This window comes from Pongo pygmaeus, chromosome 5 (genome assembly GCF_028885625.2).
Source record: "Pongo pygmaeus isolate AG05252 chromosome 5, NHGRI_mPonPyg2-v2.0_pri, whole genome shotgun sequence".
Lineage (NCBI taxonomy): Eukaryota > Metazoa > Chordata > Mammalia > Primates > Hominidae > Pongo > Pongo pygmaeus.
This window is the reverse complement of record NC_072378.2, coordinates 17,069,391-17,090,670: the sequence shown is the minus strand read 5'-3', so window position 1 is coordinate 17,090,670 and position 21,280 is coordinate 17,069,391. Positions and strand designations below refer to the sequence as shown.

Here is a 21,280-nt window from a genome sequence, read left to right as displayed (position 1 = left end):
TAGATGGCACTTATAGGTAGGAGCCAGCCAATGTGGCGGTGTATATACTTGATCTTTGTTTGTTGCAGAAGCTCTCTGTTGCCTTCGGCAATGGGGTGATTTGTGGAATTCACAGTGGTCTGAGCTCCCCTATGCAGCCCCGGAGGGGGCAGGGGCAGGGGCCATGATGGGTGGGGCCAGACCAGGCAGCTTTGCCTGCACATTCCCTAGTGGCAGAAACAAGCGCAAGCTCTGAGGGATAATCTAGCGGGTGGCCACGAAGCAACCAGAGTTGTGCCTAGGTGTGGAGCTGGGAAACCTCCTCAGTCCCAAGTTTTCTGCACAGGGATGGGAGTTGGCCCAAATTCCTAATGCAGGAGATTAGGTGCTCCAGATGCCTGAAGATCTGCCTGGGAGTAGAGCAGAGAGGGCCCCTCTGCACCAAGATCTCTGCACAGGAAGGGTGGGGTGATTCAGGCTGCTGTTCCAGGTGAGTGGGTGTTCCGAATGCCTGGAGAGCTGTCTGGGCATGGAGTGGACAGGGCACCCCTGAATCAAGATATCTGCATAGAAGGAGTGGGACAACTCAGTCTGCTGAACCAGGCAAGCAGTTACACAGTATCTTTAAACACATTATTTCATCTGATTCAACTCTGTGACAGTGGCTATCCCAAATTAACATGTAAGGTAATTGAGACACAGAGAGCCTGCATGCCTCAGGGTCAGGTTGTAAGAAGTAGACTGACTCTAATGGTTTTGGCTCTCCAATGAGTTTTGAAGAAGCCCCTCTACCTCCTTCTGCCACCACCATCATACCTCACTGGCTGTAGGTGTCTGAAGTCCTACAGGCTATACGAACATATACAACAGAGATCCCTAACCTTTTTGGCACCAGGGGCCGGTTTCGTGGAAGACAATTTTCCCATGAACGTGGGGGAGGGTGTGTGGATAGTTTCAAGATGATTCAAGTGCATTACCTTTATTGTGTGCTTTATTTCTATTCTTATTACACTGTTATATATAATGAGATAATTATACAACTCACCATAACGTAGAATCAGTGGGAGCCCTGAGCTTGTTTTCCTGCAACTAGATGGTCCCATCTGGGGTGATGGGAGACAGTGACATCCGAAATGTGTTGCTTATGTCCAGTCTACTCCATAATCTCACTTTGTTTGCTGTCACTGCAGAAAACCCTGCTGCACAAAGATAGGATGCTAGAAATGGAAGCAGGCTTTTCAGTGCTTTTGTGGCAATGTCAGGATATTCCGCCTGGACTTTAATTCAGAACATACAGAGATTTGAAGTTGCCTCAAACATACTTTTAAGGCCACCAGATGCAGCTGTACGATTGAAGCACATCAATTCACTTGCCACTCTAAAGCCTGCCACCAGATGCAGCTTCATTGTCACTTGCCACTCACTGATTTTTGATATGTGTCTGCAAGCAAATGAGGTGGGTGGATTGTTTGAGCTCAGAAGTTTGAGACCAGCCTGGGCAACAAGACGAAACCCCATCTCTACAAAAAATTAGCCAGGTGTGGTGATGCATGCCTGTAGTCCTAGCTATTTGAGGATCTGAGGTGGGAGGATTGCTCGAGCCCCAGGAGGTCAAGGCTGCAGTGAGCCAAGATCATGTCACTGTACTCCAGCCTGGGTGACAAAGTGAGACCCTGTCTCCAAAAAAAAAAAACCATCTAGAATCATAAGACCAGATAATTGATTGGATGTGAGTGGTAAGAGAGGGAAGAACCAAGGTATAATTCAATAAGATGAGGACCAGCAGCTTCTCAGCTCAGCATGTCTGCAGGTAAGACAGACACTGGTAGCAGGGCTGGCTCCCAGTCTACCTGCACCCTCGCAACTTCCTTCCATCCCTAGCCTCAACTGAAGTTCTTCTGTTTTCACAAGAAGAAAACTCTATTCTTTATGTAATTCTGAGAATTAGATATTGCTAACTTAAACTATATGGATAAAACTGTAATTCAGCCAACTTCAAGACATTGCTTTATTCCTTCACAACACAGAGAAAAAAATTCATAAAACCGTAGACATACAGCATAAAAAACATATAAATCATTAAAATACTTAATACAAATCCATGCAATTTGTTTTAAAGGACCAGCAGAGGATGGACCCCGCCACAAGGCAGGAGTAAACAGGAAGGATTTCATTTGGCACGAACTTATTCATGTAAGCTGAAGGCACTTATAAATTAAAGACATCTCCATAATGTTTGAAGCCACACAAAGGAGAGTGCCAAATATCTATGCTGGTCAAGTCTCCCCCTCACTCTTTTTTTAAAGCTAGCATAGCTACTTAATTTACTCAACTAACCTTCAGCCTGTGCAGCCCACACAATCATCCTTAAGCCCAAGGCAGAAATCCCAGTGGAATGAGGTCAGTCAGTCAAAGAATATGAGACATACTACAAATGTCACAAATGGGGAGAATGAATGCTTTCTTATGAAATTCACAAAAAATGGCTTAGTAGACTATGTCATCTGCTTGGTTGTAGGACATGTCTGACTCCACGACCCCAAAACTTTCATCACTTTCGTTTCTATCAATCAAGGTTGCATCACTTTTACTCTTCTTCCTCTTCAATGGTTTTCCTCCCTGCAGGTCAGATGGTTCAAATCCAGCAGACCTCACCCTTTGAAGTTCTTTGGCAAATGCAACCTCAGCCCCACCTAGTTCAGCTGAATCTGAATGATTGACTGAAGGCAAAAGTGGGTCACTCTGTAGCCTTTTTCTTATTTCTTCTTCTTTAGTCTGAAATGCAGTATTAAAGAATGAAAAAGAGCCTGAATAACTTTCTACAAGTTGTGATTAGTGTTGCTTGTATTGAACATTCATGGCTTCTCTATGTCATTATTCACTCATATAACAAACATTTGTTGGGAAACTCTTGTTGAAGAAGGCAGACACGGGGCCTACCCTCATGGAGCTTGGAATCTGGTCCTTGCTCTCTGATACGCCAATTAGAGAGCTGGGAAATGAAGGCTGTCAGACCCAGCTGTGAAGGCTGGGTCTGGCCAATGGCATGTGGAGGGTTGTGGGAGCCCTTGGTGAAAATGCAGCAGGAGTAATTTAGCCTGATGCTCTGCAGCAGCTTCTCTCAGTTTAACACCACACCCCAACCCTGCCTCTCCTCCTGCCCCCAGCCTCAATTGAAGTTTCTCTTTTTCCATATGAAGAACACTCCATACTTCATTTAATTCCACGAATTGGATGTTGCTTACTTATGCTATATGGATGAAACCGTAATTTTCACCCAACCTGCTTTATTCCTTTACAACAGAAAGGAAATTTTTAAGAAAAACCACTAAACATAACATATAATAAAAAGCATAAAGATCATTAAAATTCTAGCTATGGGCCAGGCACAGTGGCCCATGTCTGTAATCCCAACACTTTGGGAGACCAAGGCAGGAGGATCATTTGAGGCCAGAAATTTAAGACCAGCCTGGGCTACATAATGAGACCCCATCTCTAAACAACTTTTTTTTTTTTTTTTTGAGACGGAGTCTCGCTCTGTCACCCAGGCTGGAGTGCAGTGGTGCGATTTCGGCTCACTGCAAACTCCGCCTCCCAGGTTCACGCCATTCTCCTGCCTCAGCCTCCCGAGTAGCTGGGACTACAGGTGCCTGCCACCACCCCCAACTAATTTTTTGTATTTTTAGTAGAGACGTGGTTTCACCGTGTTAGCCAGGATGGTCTCGATCTCCTGACCTCGTGATCCGCCTGCCTCGGCCTCCCAAAGTGCTGGGATTACAGGCATGAGCCACCGTGCCTGGCCAACAATTTTTTTTTTTTTAAATCAGCCTCATGTAGTGGTATGGGCCTGTAATCCTAGCTACTCAGGAGGCTGAGACAGGGGGACCACCTGAGCCCAAAATTTCAAGATTGCAGTGAGCTCTGAGCATGCCACTGTACTCCAGCCTGGGCAACATAGTGAGACTTTGTCTCTTAAAAAAATTAGTAAAGTAATAAAAAAAAACCTGATTATAGATCCATGCAGTTTGTCTTAAAACTGCTGATAGGAAAGGTCTAGCATGAGATCATTTTAACAGACAGCAAACTCCTCAAGCCTAGAGCATCTGAGAGCTCACTACCTTCCTGCGCTCCTCGGCAGCCTCCATCTTCTCCTCGATGTCCTTCATTGTGAAATCCTTCACTTGCTTTTTGATCTTGAGTTTTTTCAGTCTGGCAGGTGGCTTTCTCAATGGCTTCTCAGTCGTAGTCAACTGGAATAAAACATCTTTTTACATGAAGAAACAATCATATTCACTGGCAGAAGAGAAGGGCAAAAGAGTTAGAATAAACAGTTTAAAATGTAAATTCTAGGCTGGGTGCAGTGGCTCATGCCTGTAATCCCGGCACTTTGGGAGGCTGAGGTGGGAAGACTGCTTGAGCCCAGGAATTACAGGCCAGCCTGGGCAACATAGTGAAACCTTATCTCTACAAAAATGCAAAAAATTAGCCAGGCGTGGTGGTATGTGCCTGTAGTCCCAGCTACTTGGGAGGCTGAGGGTGGAGGATCACTTGAGCCCAGGAGGTGGAGCTTGCAGTGAGCCAAGATCGTGCCACTGCACTCCAGCCTTGGCAACAGAGTGAGACCCTATCTCAAAATAATTAAATAAATAAATAAAGTAAATTCTAAAAATCTAACTTTCCAGGCGCAGATTAAAAAAACCAATGTGAAAGTTGGTAACAACAGAATTATAACGATAAGATCTATTAGATGCCTTAAAAACACTAGGCTATTACAAAAAGGCCCTATGAATGCAGGTGTTCTCAGACTGTATAGAAGATGACCCCTTAGAAGGAAAAAATCTTGAGAATGAATATAAGATGAAAAGCAGTGGAGAATGGGGGTGAATTTGTAGTTTAAGGTGAAGAGTTCAACCTGATGATTTTATAATATTCCACAAGCTACAAGTTACTTTCATCTGGGACAGAGATTAGTTCTCACTGCTTCTGGTTTTGTGGTAGAAAGAGATAATTAACGATTACTGAACAACAACTCTGTGCTGGGCTTTGCTGGAGGAACTTGACAAACATTTTCATGACAGCAGGGGAAAAATCCCACTTCATATGATCAACTACCCTTTCAACAGTTCAAAGCAGTAATGATGACTTTCTAATTATAATTTCTAGTTCCAAAATAAGTAAAACTGTCATAAAGTATTTATGAAGAACGTTTTAAGGTGTTTTTGTTTTAAAAATTAGTTTTAAGATAATATAGATGGATTATAAAAAATATAACTGATACATAAATCATCTCCTTATCCTGTATTTAACCACCTGGCCTCCAATCCCAGTCCCTAGCATGAAGCTTTGTAAAGAGTTTAGTGTGTGTCTTCCCAGATATCTACTCTGCACACACACACACACACATATATATATATGTACACACATATATATGTTAAGGATATCTGTAATGTTAAACAAAACCTAAATGGAGTTATACTATACACACTGCTTTGCAATTCACTTTCTTCAATTAACTTAATATGGACGTCTTTCTATATAAATATAGGTTTATTACAACTGGGTGGGGGTAGTTAACTCCAAGGCTGCATTACAAAATGAACTGAATATTGTTCCAGATAATTTCTCTAAAGATTTTTTTAAAGACAAAGGAGCTATTAATATTCAGTGTAATTTCTAAAAGACTGTTTCTCCAGACTATAATGCTATAGGTACCGAGGAAAAATCAAAGAGAGGCATTTTAGCAGAGTAAAACAAGGCAACAGACCGAGACTTAGTCAGCCCTGGGTTTGAATCCTGGCTGGGCTATGGAATGACGCTTTTTTTCGTTTTTGTTTTTGAGACCGAGTCTTGCCCTGTCACCCAGGCTGTAGTGCATTGACACGATCTCGGCTCACTGCAACCTCCGCCTCCCGGGTTCAAGCAATTTTCCTGCCTCAGCCTCCCAAGTACCTGGGATTACAGGTGTGTGCCACCACGCCCAGCTAATTTTTGTATTTTTAGTAGAGACGGGGTTTCACCATGTTGGCCAGGCTGGTCTTGAACTCCTGACCTCAGGTGTTCCACCTGCCTAAGCCTCCCAAAGTGCTGGGATTACAGGCGTGAGCCTCCACGCCCAGCGTGTGCATTGACTCTCTATGATTCCTTAAACTCTGCAAGCTATGGTTTCCTCGTTTGTAAAAGAAGTTTAATAATACATATTTTGGGATTGGTTTTAAAAAAGAAAGAAAAGGATAAAGTAGCCACTCTGCAAATGATAGCTACTTTTCATTCAGTCAAAGCAGTGACTTCTTCCAAAGGCAGAACACAAACTCATAACCAGGACAAAGCGGAAAGGGGCGAAAACACAGAGGGGAGGAAGGAGAGCCTACAGCCAGGGGGATCATCAGGCAGCAGGCATAAGCTTCAACTCTGGGGCGGCAGGAATGCCCAGCGCATAGTGGAGACCCAGGCAGCTCTTCTCTTTGGTCTCAATTTTCTCAACTGTGAAGCAGCAAGGGGGCAGAGGCCTGTTAAGCTTCCTTTCAGCTTTAAAATCTATGATTCTCAGGAAGTCTCCTAAAGAAAAAACATTTATTGACGTTTTGGCCCCTTTAGAACCATCTGATGGTTTATGGGGTGCAAAGTTTTTCACTACTTGAAAACCGTGGAATGTTTGTCAAAGGAAGTTCCCTCTCCCATCATCATTTTGTGTTATTTTTATGACAATTGGCTCCTAAGTTTCCTGCTGGCAAAAACCACCCGCTGAAAAGAGGGAAATACTTGCTATGGCGGCTCAACTAGAGATACTGTGAAATTAGCAAGAAAATGATTTTTTAGGGATGTTCATGCGTAGAAGGCTAAAAGAAAATTAAGTAGTAATCCAAGATCCACTAAAGAAATGCCAGATTAGGCTATACATAGGAGCCTGAACCTTGACTAAAATTCTGAGATCAGTAGTTCTGAGAGAACTTGGATTTTTCTGTTTTGGTCACCTCTTCCCGTGGCTTAATTCTAAAATGATCCTCCCCACAGAGGAAGTTAATCCTACCTGTGCAAGCCATGTTCTTTCTTGAGTTCCACATTTTAAGTAAAAAAATAAAAAACCTGTAGAAAGATATCTGTATTCTTTACAACTGAATTTTATGAAGTCATAATTTATCATATGTTGGCACTTAAAAATGTTAACAATGAGCTGGGTGCAGTGGCTCACGCTGTAATCCCAGCACTTTGGGAGGCCGAGGCAGGCGAATTACTTGAGTTCGGGAATTCAAGACCAGCCTGGGCAATGTAGTCAGACCCTGTCTCTTAAAAAAAAAAAAAAAAAAATATATATATATATATATATATATATATATATATATAAAACAATGATCATCTTATGCTTAGAGAGGTGTTACCAGTGGAAACAACACATCGACAACAACAAAATCAACCTACAGAAGTTACCAGTTCAATTATTTTCTTAAAGAATACTTTCAGAGGACTGCCAAGTTCAAAATGCTACAATTAGATTAGAGTCCTGTTTCTAGCTACTGACTTGTATATTTTACTTCTTACATACACTGTGTATTCCTCAGAGCTTTCTTAATTAACTATTGACCTACAGATGAACCTGTCATCATTTTGTTTCCTTAAGGGAGTCTTGTGGATAGAATAGGCCAATCCTGCAAAAGAGCCCTTCATTCTTGTTTTGTCACTGTTAGACCTCCTGGGGAAGGTCACTCTGATCATTAGCTGGCGTTATTGAGTCCTAACTCAGTCAACTTCCTCCTCCTTAAAAAATTCTCCGTGAGGTTCAACAAATAATGTTAGAGACTCTTATGCAATGTGAACAAACTCTGCAAGTACACTTCAGGTTCCCAAGTACAGAAGTCACACAGAGAAGGGAATAAACTTTGACCAGACACAGAGGTCAATAGTGAATTCACAGAGCCTCAGGTAGGCAGACCCAAGACGTGCTAAGTGGCAGGGAGAAATGAATTTGGGATAAAAGACAAACTCAATAATACCTATGTGGATAAATGAGAGCCAATCACATCTCTCTAAAGAGGTCTATACCTATCCATACACATATTGACATGTGTACATAAAACCAATGTTTGTTTACAATATAGTCACTTAAGTCTAATTAGAATGTTTAAAAATACACTGAAAGATTCACTCAACAATCCGATACTTAGCTTCTTAATCTTATATTTCTTACATATCATTTTAACTCTTAATTTTTTTTTTTTTTTGTAGAAATGGCATCTTACCATGTTGCCCAGGCTGGTCTTGAACACCTGGCCTCAAGGGATGCTCCCAGCTGAGCCTCATAAAGCCCTAGGATTACAAATGTGAGCCACCATGCCTAGCACATTTAACTCTTTTTTTTTTTAATTGGGTTTTTTATTTGACAGGGTCTCGCTCTTTCACCTAGGCTGGAGTGCAGTGGTATAATCAAGGCTTATTGCAGCCTCGACCTTCCAGGCTTAAGTGATCCTCCAGCCTCAGCCTCCTAAGTAGCTGGAACTACAGATGCACACCACCATGCCCAGCTAATTTTTTTTTTTTTTGTAGAGATGGGGTTTTACCGTGTTGCCCAGGGTGATCTCAAACTCCTGGGCTCAAGCCATCTGCCTGTCTTGGTCTCCCAAAGTGCTGGGATTACAGGCATAAGCCATCTTGCCTAGCCTGATTTTAACTGTTAAGTAAACATAAAGTATTCTAGCATAAACATCTTGAAAGCTGGTTATCCAGAGATTACTATGGAATTACTGTGGTATTCACTGGCAAGATTACAATGAAGATTAAGAAAAAAGACAAAGGGGGCTCTGTGGTGGACACAGATCCTCCCCTTACCTCTAGGGAGAGACTGGCTTAAGGGGGATGCCGCTGATTCGGAAGAGGGATCTTCATGAGGGACCTTCATGAAGGTGAACCCTCAATTTTCAACATCCTTTATTCAATTTCACTCTAAATAACTCAATGAAAGATAATGACCTGGCTAAGAAGCAGCCAGATCTAAGTCTGAAATGCCCTTGTATTTAAATATACTATTGGCCCACATAAGAAGTCTTATTTTTAAACTATTCTCCTTGGCTGCTTGGCTAGTTCTGCTGGTAGAGCATGAGACTCAAAGTATTTTCACATTTATTCTATTTTTCCCATAATATTTTATTTAAAAGAATGTTATTCCCTAGAGCAGTGAAGAAATAATATTTACATGTCTGTTAAGATTCACCACATTGTAGTAACTGCTGACATAATAATATCTTTTTTTGACTATCCCTTTTTTGTTTCCCTTGACTTCTTGTTTTGTTTTTAGCCAGTTTTATCAGTCTGGGTTTGGAAAAACTTATTAAATATTAGATATTCAAAGTATTAATATTATTAATGATTAATATTATCTAATAATATTTCCATTCTTAATATGGTTCCCCTCTCAGTCCTTCAATATTCATTCTCATCTTTTTACATTGGCCTCATAACTCTTCCCAAAATATGCAAGACACCTGGTGTCTGACACGCATATGTTCTCAGCTACCTCTGAATTGAAAGAAGTTTTATCCGTGACACAGAAACTGCATCTCTTTTATTTCCTTAGGCTTCCTGAGTATAATCTTAGTTCCTATTCCTGAAATGGTATATTTTCAGGAATATTTCAGAATTCTCTTTCACAATGAATAGGGAATCAAGAATGATTTCAAAAGCTTTAACCCTTCCCAGCTTTGGTAATGGATTTGAGAGCGTTGTGTAGAGTTCTGGTGAAACTTCACGGCAGTAGTTCTCAACCTGGGCTGCCCATGGGAATCACCTGGGAGCTTTCAGAAGTGTGAAAGCAGGGCCACACGCCCAGGCTGTGTGGTCGGAAGTGGTACCTAGACACTGGGATGTTTGAAATATCCCCAGGTGACTCCAATGTACCGGCAGGTTAAGGACCACTGGATTAGGCGATGAAACAAGAGAGCTGTGTGTTGCTGCCTGGTCTGTTGCAAGCCTGGCTTATGTTGGGATATCTTGGCCTAATACCAAAGCCAAAAAAACAAAATTGTGCTATTCCTGAAGCCTGTCACATTTAAATCCTTTTGAGAACGTTCCCAACAACCATTCTATATGCCTATATAGTATGAAAAATAGTCTTCATCTTTGATTCACTTAATGATGTTATTAAAAGTCCAGCCCATAGTTATTATTTTTTTAAAGGTGCATCTCTTTCACAAGGTAGTCTATATTAATTAACCTTGTAGGCTCCCTTGCAAAGTCTAAGTCAGAACTCATTCATCTCTGGCAATTGAATCATGGAGAATGTTTTAATGTGATTCCTACTGGCGTATGTATGTAGACATCGAAGTATCTATAGCATTTCCCTTAAGAAGACATTGCTTAGCTACTGAATGTTTCCACAATCTATCTGCCTCCTCTCAGACTTGCTTTCCTTTTTCTTTTGACATGCCTTATTTTTTCCTGACCCCTACAGACTTACCTACAGCTAGAAAAAAAAATCTTTCCTCTCCCCTCTGATATTAAAAACCCATCCTTCTTCTAGCACTTTCAAATAAGATAAGGCACTCCAAAATGCCTTGTATCATGATAGCGTTGTGCAAATGTAAATTGCCATTATGTTGGCATTATCTTTTCCATTATATAATCCATTTTTACCTTCCTTTCCGCCCTCCCCCCATCCCCCAACATCCTCTTATTATTGGCAGCTCTGATAATGTTATTCACAAGGTTTGGCAATCTCCTTTCCTTTCCCCCAAATACTTTCTGCAGGATTTATTTTCCTTTTTCAAAAGAAAATGCCACTTTGGCTTTTATTCATGAGTTCTCAACATTCCTCATACACAAAGAAGGAAATTAACTTTATTCAAACATTAAGTGACTCAGTCTAGGTGACAAATTTGATTTAAATAACGAGTTTTTAACTCTGAATGGACTGTTTTCCCTACAACACAGGGATAGACAACCATTAAGTAGTCTTTGGGGTAATTTCTGGTCTCTATTTCCACCATTTCCTTTTCTTTCTTTTCTTTTTCATTCATTTTTTTCTCTGGCTTCTTTTCATTGTTATTTCTTTTTTTTTTCACTTTCTCTCTTCTGCCTGTACTTCAAGGACTACTGGTAGTGCCTGGGAGCATTGGCTTAAAAAAAAAAAACCCAAACAAACAAGAAAACAAAACAAAATAACAGCAACACCTAAGTCTGCTATCTTCTTCACAGGTTTATACAGAATTTATTTAAAAATTTAGAATTCAGTCAGGTGCAGTGGCTCACACCTGTAATCCCATCACTTTGGGAGGCCAAGGCAGGTGGATCACCAGGTCAGGAGTTCAACACCATCCTGGTCAAGATGGTGAAATCCTATCTCTACTAAAAATACAAAAATTAGCTGGTCGTGATGGCGGGCACCTGTAACCCCAGCTGCCTGGGAGGCTGAGGCAGGAGAATCACTTGAACCCAGGAGGCAGAGGTTGCAGTGAGCCAAGATCGTGCCACTGCACTCTAGCCTGGGTGACAAAGCAAGACTCCATCTCAAAAAAAAAAAAAAAAAAAATTTAGAACTCTAGACTTTAGGCAAGCTAGTTAAAATCAGAGTAAAAATATTATTCATGCTGAAGAAAAACTATGACAGATTAATCAGGATAAATTAACAAAGAAAAATAATAGTACAGCAATTTCTAGAATTCTATTTAATTCCTCATGTTTGATTTTGGGGTGTGCCTATGGATAAATGTATAGCCATATTTGTTTTAGCTTTGGCATTTAGGCCTATTTATTTTCTTTTTTAAAGTTTTACTTTATTTTTAATGGACACATAATTGTATATATTTATAGGGCACAGTATGATGTTTTGATACATGTGTAATGATCAAGTCAGGGTAATTAGCATATCCATCACCTCAAACACTTGTCAGGCCTATTTTCTTACTGAATAAATCAGATTCAGTTTTACATTTCTAATGCCCTGTACAATGCCTGTTACATAGGTAGTGCTCAAGAAAAATTGTTGAAAGAATGAAAGTATGTTATTCAGTGGGGCCTATTGTTTCTCAAATTTAGTAAAACCCAATACATGTTTTACTGGATCAATTAATCATTAATAATTGGAGCAATCTCTGAGTCCACAAAAAAGGATGGTGTATTAGTCTGTTTTCACATTTCTATAAGGAAATACCTGAGACTGGGTAATTTATAAAAAAAAGAGGTTTAATTGATTCAGAGTTCTACATGGCTTGGAAGGCCTCAGGAAACTTACAATCATGGTGGAAGGCACCTCTTCACAAGGCAGTAGGAGAGAGAATGAGTGCAAGCAGGGGAAATGCCAGACACTCATAAAACCATCAGATTTTGTGAGACTCACTCACTATCATGAGAACAGCATAGGGGAAACCACCTCCATGATTCAATTACCTCCACCTGGTCCCGCCCTTCAGACCTGAGGATTACAATTCAAGGTGAGATTTGGGTGGGAGCACAGAACCAAACCATACAAGATGGTGTGCAGAGGTGTGGGGGGAATTTAAGGGAGAAAAATCTGACTTAAATAAATGCTGTTATCTGTATTGTAATTTGCATATGCTGGAAATAATGACTCATGATCAATCATATTTTATGCTAATTTTAACTATAAGCTAATGTTAATTATAAAATTACTTGCCGTGACATCATATGATTCTCCATTTCTAAATACTTTGCTGTGGCTTTGTATAATTCCTTGAACAATTAGTTCCTCCAGGATATCTGATGACTTCTGTCTCTCTCGACTGTCTAGGAGTTGGGGTTTATTGATTAATCCATTGGTCACTAGGTATTCCAAAAAAGAAGAAAAGAAAAAAGAAAGCAAAATTTAAGAATGAAGATTTTTTTCAATCAAACGCTAAATGGATGCCTTCTAAACCATGCTACTTAATTAGATCTTAGTTTCAACACTTAATATATTTCTATTATAAGTCTTTGTGATCCTTTGAAGTTCAAATTCTTCATGTTCTTACAGAGGATACACATCAACATAATATACTGTTTACTTAGCAGATCACATATTAAGATAACAAAAAGCCTTTCTGTGTGCTGCTGTGGACTGCCTTTTTGTTGTAACAACACTCATACACTTGGGTACGACGACGTTGGTTTGTTGGACTAATTATGAAGCTAAACCACAGCTAAGAATCAGATACTCTTGGTGATTCTTTGAGTTGTGGTTTGGTTTCCATGCTTTGTATACAAAGGATAAACAGCGTGATGTTGCCAAGAGACTTCTAGTTCTGCAACCCTAAGTTTATAATTACGCCATCTGCTAAGTCTACATAAGTAAAAGTATGCCTTTTTGAAAAGAGTCTTTGAACCAAATCAGAATTGGAGTTAGAGTGATATCAGCTAAATTTTTATTCATGATTCTAAAAATGAGCACTGAAACAGTTTATGGGGGAGTCTTTATAAGCTGCACTAATGAAAGAGGCTTCCCCATTACAAATCATCCAATTATATAAATAAGCAAATAAGCAGCCGAGTTTATGCCATCACATTATAAAATAAATGGCGCTGGCCTGTTGGGCCAAAGACAGTTTTGCTTTTCCTGTCAGTAACAGTGCAATGGGAAGTCCTGAGAAATGAGCTATTTTCTATGCTGACATCATCAGGAAGTCCTGATAGTAATCTAGTCCATTCCATTTAGTGGATGGCATCTTCCCACAAAAATTTCTTTCTTTTTTTTTTTTTTTTGAGATGAACTTTCACTCTTGTCACCCAGGCTGGAGTGCAATGGCGAGATCTCAGCTCACTGCAACCTCCTCCTCCCGGGTTCAAGTGATTCTCCTGTCTCAGCCTCCCAAGTAGCTGGGACTACAGGTGTATGCCACCATGCCTAATTTTTGTATTTTTAGTAGAGATGGGATTTCACCATGTTGGACAGGCTGGTCTCGAACTCCTGACCTCAGATGATTTGCCCGCCTCAGCCTCCCGAAGTGCTGGGATTATAGGCATGAGCCACTTCACCCAGCGAAAATTTCTAATCTCAATGGTTAGCAATGAGACTTTTCATGAATTTGTGCTGGGAAGATAGAAAACACACACACACAGACACACACACACACTAATCAGATGCCTCTCACTTCAGCATATTAACCTCTCCGGTATAAGAGATTTCTAGGATTGGCCACTGCAAGTAACTCCAACAGTTTTCCTCCTATCTCAGTATCTGTCCAGTGCTGCTTTTTCTACTCTTGCAAGTGTTTGTAATAGAGCCGCTTCTCATTTTAAAGTGCTCTGTACAGATTTTGGCATGGGGTAGTAAAACATGTTGTACGGGGAGGTCAACTAGAAACTTGAAACAATGGAGAAGATTTCAATGAAAAGGTCAGTGGTGAATCCCCTTCAAGGAACTGGAATGATTTTTTGGTTAGAGGGTGGCCTTAGCTGGGCGCGGTGGCTCATGCCTGTAATCCCAGCACTTTGGGAGGCTGAAGCGGGTGGATCACCTGAGGTCGGGAGTTCGAGACCAGCCTGACCAACATGGAGAAACCCCGTCTCTACTAAAAATACAAAATTAGCCAGGCATGGTGGCACATGCCTATAATCCCAGCTACTAGGGAGGCTGAGGCAGGAGAATCGCTTGAACCTGGGAGGCGGAGGTTGCAGTGAGCCGAGATCATGCCATTGCACTCCAACCTGGGCAACAAAAGTGAAATTCTATCTCAAAAAAAAAAAAAAAAAAAAAGAAGAAGGTGGCCTTGTCTGGAAGGGTCAATATAATAACAATGACCATTTACTGAGCACTTAGGCACCTGCACTATACTGAGTACTTGATACACTGTATGTCATCAAATGCAAACATCAACTCTGAGAGTGCTATTATTATCCCTACTTTAGAAATAAACACTGATGTGAGAGAAGCTAATTAACTTACTCAAGGTGATACAGGTAGCATGTGTGTTACCCAGGGCTACATCCAAGTCTGCTAGGCTCCAACACTCATGCTCTCAACTGTCCCACTGTTCTCCTCCCAAATAGGTCATGTAAGTGGTTCCACTGTCAGTGGTTCATTTATCTCCCAGGATGTTTCTAAAAGGAATGTCATGTTTGACATCTGTCGCTAACATAATAAAATTATCGTAACCATTCTGATCCATTCTTTCTGGAGTTCTCTAAAGTGTTTGGCTTGATATTTACAGCAGCTAACTTATACAGAGATTCCTGGAATATGTCAGTCATTTCAACTAATTTTCATGCTTTCTTGGGACATTGGAGAATATTGGGGATTGTTTAAAAACCATGTTGTGCTTCTTTTTGATTATAAAAGTGATAGTTACTGTAGTAAATTTAGAAAATACAGAAACTAGTAAAAGATTAAAAAAAGTCCATGCTTTCACCACCCAGAGATTACCATTGTTAATATACAAAATTTTATTTTTGTAAATTTGACATCATACTGAACATACAGTTTCATTTCCTATCTAGCTAACATTTATGTTCACATTTTCTGATGTCATCGGAAACTCCTCATAAGCATAAGTGTAAAAAGTGAAATTATACAAGAAAACACGGGTGAATTTATCTTTAACCTTGGTGTAGGGAAAGGCTTTCTAACTGTGACTCAAAATCCAAATTGAATTTTAAACATTTATAATGTTACTAGATTAAAAATAAACTTTTGCATAGCAAAAACCCCATAAACATAATGAGTTGAATATAGACATAATGTACCTCCTAATTTGATGTATTAAGAAAGACACAATATCATTTTTGGTATTCTTGCTAAAATTGTGTAACCCTGGCTCATGCCTGTAATCCCAGCACTTTGGGAGGCCAAGGCAGGTGGATCACCTGAGGTCAGGAGTTCAAGACCAGCCTGGCCAACATGGTGAAACCCCGTCTCTACTAAAAAAAAAAAAAAAAAGCCGAGTGTGGTGGCGGGCACCTGTAATCCCAGCTAGTCGAGAGGCTGAGGCAGACAGAATTGCTTGCTTGAATCTGGGAGGCGGAGGTTGCAGTGAGCTGAGACTGCACCACTGCACTCCAGCCTGGGTGACAGAACGAGACTCTGTCTCCAAAAAAAAAAATATGTGTAACCCAAATCCAATCAGGAGAAAAGCTCAAACAAACCCAAATTGATAAACATTCTGCAAAATAAATGTTTTATACTTTCCAAATATATCAAGGTCATAAAAGACTAAGAAAAGCTGAGGAGTTGTTCAGATTAAAGAAGACTAAAGACCATAGATGACTAAATTAAACATGTGATCCTGGATTAGATAGATCCTGAGTCAGAAATTCATTTATAAAGAACAGTTGTGAGACAATTGACAAAATTTGAATATGACCTATAGATGAGATAATAGTACTACATCAAAGGTAATTTCCTGGCCGGGCGTGGTGGCTCATGCCTGTAATCCCAGCACTTTGAGAGGCCAAGGTGGGCGGATCACCTGAAGTCAGGAGTTCGAGGCCAGACTGACCAATATGATGAAACCCCGTCTCTGCTAAAAATACAAAAATTAGCCAGGCATGGTGGCGGGTGCCTGTAATCCCAGCTACTCAGGAGGCTGAGGCAGGAGAATTGCTTGAACCTGGGAGGCGGAGGTTGCAGTGAGTCGAGATGGCGTCATTGCACTCCAGCCTGGGCAACAAGAGCAAAACTCCATTTCAAAAAAACAAACAAAAAAAAGGGTAATTTCCCAATTTTGATCCTTGTATAGTGATTATGCAAAGAGTTTCCTTGTTTTTAGGAAATACACACTGGAGTATGTGAAAGCAAAGTGGCATTATGTCTGTAACTTATTAACAGAAAAAAATCTACTTGCATAAGGGGGGATATCATAATGCAATGTGGCAGAAGGCTAACATTTGGGGAATCTGAGTGAAAGAATATAGGTGTTCTTTGTTTTTTGCACCTTTTCTTGACTCTGAAATTATACGAAATAAAAAGTTTTTAAACAAGGAAACACTTGGGGAATGTTAGTGTGAAACTTGATAGTCTTAAGAAATATACTCTGCAGGGTCAGGTGCAGTGGCTCATGCCTGTAATCCCAACACTTTGGTAGGCTGAGGCGGGTGGATCACTTGAGGTCAGGAGTTCGAGACCAGCCTGGCCAACATGGTGAAACCCCGTCTCTACTAAAAATACAAAAATTAGCCGGGCATGGTGGTGCATTATTGTAATCCCAGCTACTCAGAAGGCTGAGGCAGGAGTACTGCTTGAACCTGGGAGGTGGAGGTTGCAGTGAGTGGAGATTGCACCATTGCACTCCAGCCTGGTTGACAGAGAAAGACTCTGTCTCAAAAAAAAAGAAGTATACTCTGCAGATTTGAAGAGCAGAGACACAAAAAGGAGGATGCCAAGGGCTGAGACAGAGAGAGAAAACTGGGCAGAGGACAAATAGAAAGTTCAGGGTACTAGGTCCTACTCACTCTGCGGTAAGATGCTTCCTGAGGACTCCTTGACACTGCATTTTAGAAACATCTACTTTGGTAGCTGACTTCCTCCCTAGCTGTTCTCTCTCAACACCCTTCTGCTTACCTGTCACCCTCTTCATGCCACCTTTAACATTATACACACAGCTGGTAGCACTGACTGTTCTGGGTCACCAGGTCCCTGTCTGCCTGACACTCTGAATGAAGTCTGTGACCAACACTGATATTTAGCATTCATGTTGTTGTCTAGAGGGAAGTTGCATCAACAAAATTATTGGAAAGAAAAAAATGTATTTGTCAACCTAACACATAGAAGGGAGGGAGAGTCCGTTCCTGTGCTGCATTCCTCAACCTCCTAGTCATTCTCTGAGGTCACACTGACTACATCAGAACAGCAAGGGGAGGGCGAATAGAAAATCTGTGATAACCTGAGTGTGCCAGGGAAGTTCAAGAAATAGAATCACATGTATGAACCCATCTGTTTTCCAATCCCAACTTGTACCTAGAGAAGAAACAACAGTGATGGGGAGGAAAAGTCTTCCCCCCTGAAATAAAAAGAGTACTTTTCCTTGAGGGCTGTGAAGTTCAATATGTTTCAAAGGCTGACCGAATATAAATAAGATGACTTAAATCGACACCAGGCGGTAACTCAAGTCAAGGGAAAACACACCATAGGAAAACCTACAAATAGTTTCTAAATAGCACAAGTAAGTCATAACTACCTCTTTCACATTTCTGAAAGATTCTTTTGTTGTATATTTGCTGATACTTTGGATGGGAAAAGACAGGGAAAACAGTTTATTGTAGGTTTTATTTATTTTTGTAAATGTAGAACTTTCCCTTGGAAAGATGTTATCATCGTGGGAGTTTAAATTCCTTTGAACTGTGCAAGTCCCAATCCTAAAGTCTGGCTTTAACTCCCAATAAAGCCTCTTAGTTTTTTTTTTAAAAGATGGTCTTAATTACTTCATCGACAAGAAGATTAATGCTTAGCATTATTTACTCACATAATGAAGGCCTAAGGCTAAATTCCAATGTTTCAGAGACAAAAGCACTGCCATTTAATGTACTCCATGGCCCAGAAAGCAATGATAAAAGGTCCACCAAATAAACCTTGTAAACGTATTTAGAGACACAGTATTTTGTGAAGATCTACGTGAATGGGGGCAGAGGGAGGTTACCTGAATTTACTCTTCTGTTTCTTTCACTAGGAGATGGAGAATTTTCTGACATGGTTCCAGGTAAGCTTCCCATCTGGACTTGTTCCAGGCCTTCTGCAATGTCCACAGTATTCTTGGTCAGAGCAGCTTCCATCTGGGGGCTGCAATTTTCCCCAGTATGAGGCGCACCGACATCAGCCTGTGAAAAGGGAACAGTTTTGTTAGAGTCAAGATTTCTTGGTAAATAAAAACAATGTTGCAGGGTCTGCTTTGTGAATATTTAGCCAGCTAGTATCTGTGGTGGGCTGTATAGTACCCAGGAAGCCATAGATCGAGGTCCCCAACCCCCCGGGCCACATACCAGTACTGGTCCATGGCCTGTTAGGAACTGGGCTGCAGAGCAGGAGGTGAGAAGCGGGCTAGCCAGCGAAGCTTCATCTTTATTTGCAGCTGCTCCTCATCACTCACATTACCCCCAGAGCTCTGCCTCCTGTCAGATCAGCAGTGACATTAGATTCTCACAGGAGCACAAACCCTATTGTGAACTGCACATTGCGAGGGATCTAGGTTGTGTACTCCTTGTAAGAATCTAATGCGGCTGGGCGCAGCAGCTCACGTCTGTAATCCCAGCACTTTGGGAGGCCGAGGCGGGTGGATCACCTGAGGTCAGGAATTCGAGACCAGCCTGCCCAACATGGTGAAACCCTGTCTCTACTAAAAACAGAAAAAATTAGCCGAGCGTGGTGGCAGGCACCTGTAATCTGAGCTACTTGGGAGGCTGAGGCAGGAGAACCCAGGAGGCAGAGGTTGCAGTGAGCCAAGATGGTGCCACTGCATTCCAGCTTGGGCTACAAGAGTGAAACTGCATCTCAAAAAAAAAAAAAAAAAGAACCTAATGCCTGATAATCTGTCACTATTTTTCATTACCCCCAGATGGGACTGTCTAGTTGCAGGAAGACAAGCTCAAGGCTCCCACTGATTCTACATTTTGGTGAGTTGTATAATTATTTCATTATATATTACAATGTTATAATAATAGAAATAAAGTACACAATAGAGGCAATGCTGTAGAGTCATCATGAAACCATCCCCCCAACCCTGGTCCATGGAAAAACTGTCTTCCACAAAACTGGTCCCGTGCCAAAAAGGTTGGCAACTACTGTTTTAAGCCACTAAATTTGTGTGAATTGGCTATAGCAGCAATAGAAAACTAATATAGTATCTAATAGGCATCTACCAGGTAAGAGCTACTATGCTGAGCATTCTGGAGGATACCAAGATAGACAAGTTCAGCATTGAGTGTGAGAGTAGAGGTACTGTGGTATTAAAACAATTTATAATAATGAAGCTATATTGTTTTTGCTGATTAAAAAAGTAATACAGGCTGGATGTGGTGGCTCATGCCTGTAACCTCAGCACTTTGGGAGGCTGGGGAGGGGGGATCGCTGGAGCCCAGGAGTTCGAGACCAGCCTGGGCAAGGTGGTGAAACCCTATCTCAAAAAAAAAAAAAGTGATGCAGACTTATTGTAAAAAATAATTGAATAATATAAGAGAATTGCAATGGTCAGTTTTATGTGTTAACTGGGCTAGGCTATAGTATCCAGTTATTCTGTCAAACACAAATCTTGGTGTTACCATAAATGTGGTTTGTAGATGTGGTTAATATATATAATCAATTGACTTTAAGTAAAGGAGATTACCCTTGATAATCTGGGCAGGTTTCATCCAGTCAATTGAAAGGCTTCAAGATTCAAGAGTAGAACTGAGGTCTTCCTGAGGAAGAGGAAATTTGCCTGTGAACTGCAGCTTCAACTCCAGGCTGTTCTTTTTGACTACCTGCCCTATCCTGTGGATTTTGATTTTCCTAGCCAGCCTTCATGACTGTATCAGCCAATTCCTTACAATTTACCTATCTACCTATCTATCTGTCCATCTATCCTACTGGTTCTTTCCCTCTGGTAGAACCTTGATTGATAGAGAAACACAGTAGAAAATAAGAAACAATATCTTCTAGACAGAAGCACTACTAACATTTTAGCATATCATTGCCCAGATGTATTTGCTCACATAACCTTTAAAAATAAATTGGAACTGGCCAATAATCACACGAGAAGGTGTTCAATATTATTAATCAGTAGAGGAATGCAAATCAAAACCACAGTGAGATACCACTTCATATCCCCTAGGATAACTATAATGAAAACAACCCATAATAACAAGTGTTGGTGAGGATGCGGAGAAATTGGAACCCTCATATATTGCTGGGCAAATGTGAAATGGTGCAGCACTTTAGAAAACACTTTGAGAGCTCTTCAAAAGTTAAACATAGAGTTACCATGTGACCCAGAAATTTCACCCCTAAGTGTGTACCCAAGCAAAATAACATCTGTTCTTGCAAAAAACCTGCACACAAATATTCACAATTATTATTTATAACACCCCAAAAGTGGAAATAACCCAAGTGTCCATCAGCTGATGAATGTATAAATAAAATGCGGTACAGTCATCCAAAGGAATATTATTTGGCAAGAAAAAGAAATTAAACACTGACATATGTTGCAACATAGATGATACTTGGAAATATTATGCTAAGTGAAAAAAGCCAATCACAAAGGCCATTCATATTGAGAATAGGCAAATTTATAGAAACAGAAGATAGATTTATTGATTGCTTAGGGTGGGGAAACAAGGATTGACTATTAATGGGTAGCCATTTCTTTGCAGGGGGCAAAATTGTTCTAAAATTAGATTGTGGTAATGGCTGTCAACTGTA

The 21,280-nt window shown here is 40.7% G+C and overlaps 1 protein-coding gene across 4 annotated transcripts in view; it reads right to left on the bottom strand.

The window, feature by feature from the left end:
- Positions 1-1,963: 1,963 nt before the first annotated feature.
- Positions 1,964-21,280, bottom strand: part of STMND1 (stathmin domain containing 1) — a 125,355-nt gene continuing 106,038 nt past the window's right edge. For all 4 annotated transcript variants that reach the window (XM_054493092.2, XM_054493091.2, XM_054493090.2 and 1 more), the window contains 4 exons: positions 18,528-18,705; positions 12,599-12,744; positions 4,098-4,229; positions 1,964-2,754 (listed from right to left, as the gene is read on the bottom strand). In XM_054493092.2, the coding sequence (XP_054349067.2) occupies positions 2,467-2,754; positions 4,098-4,229; positions 12,599-12,744; positions 18,528-18,705 (744 nt within the window). In that variant the 3' untranslated portion in view covers positions 1,964-2,466. The remainder of the gene's footprint in view (positions 2,755-4,097; positions 4,230-12,598; positions 12,745-18,527; positions 18,706-21,280) is intronic.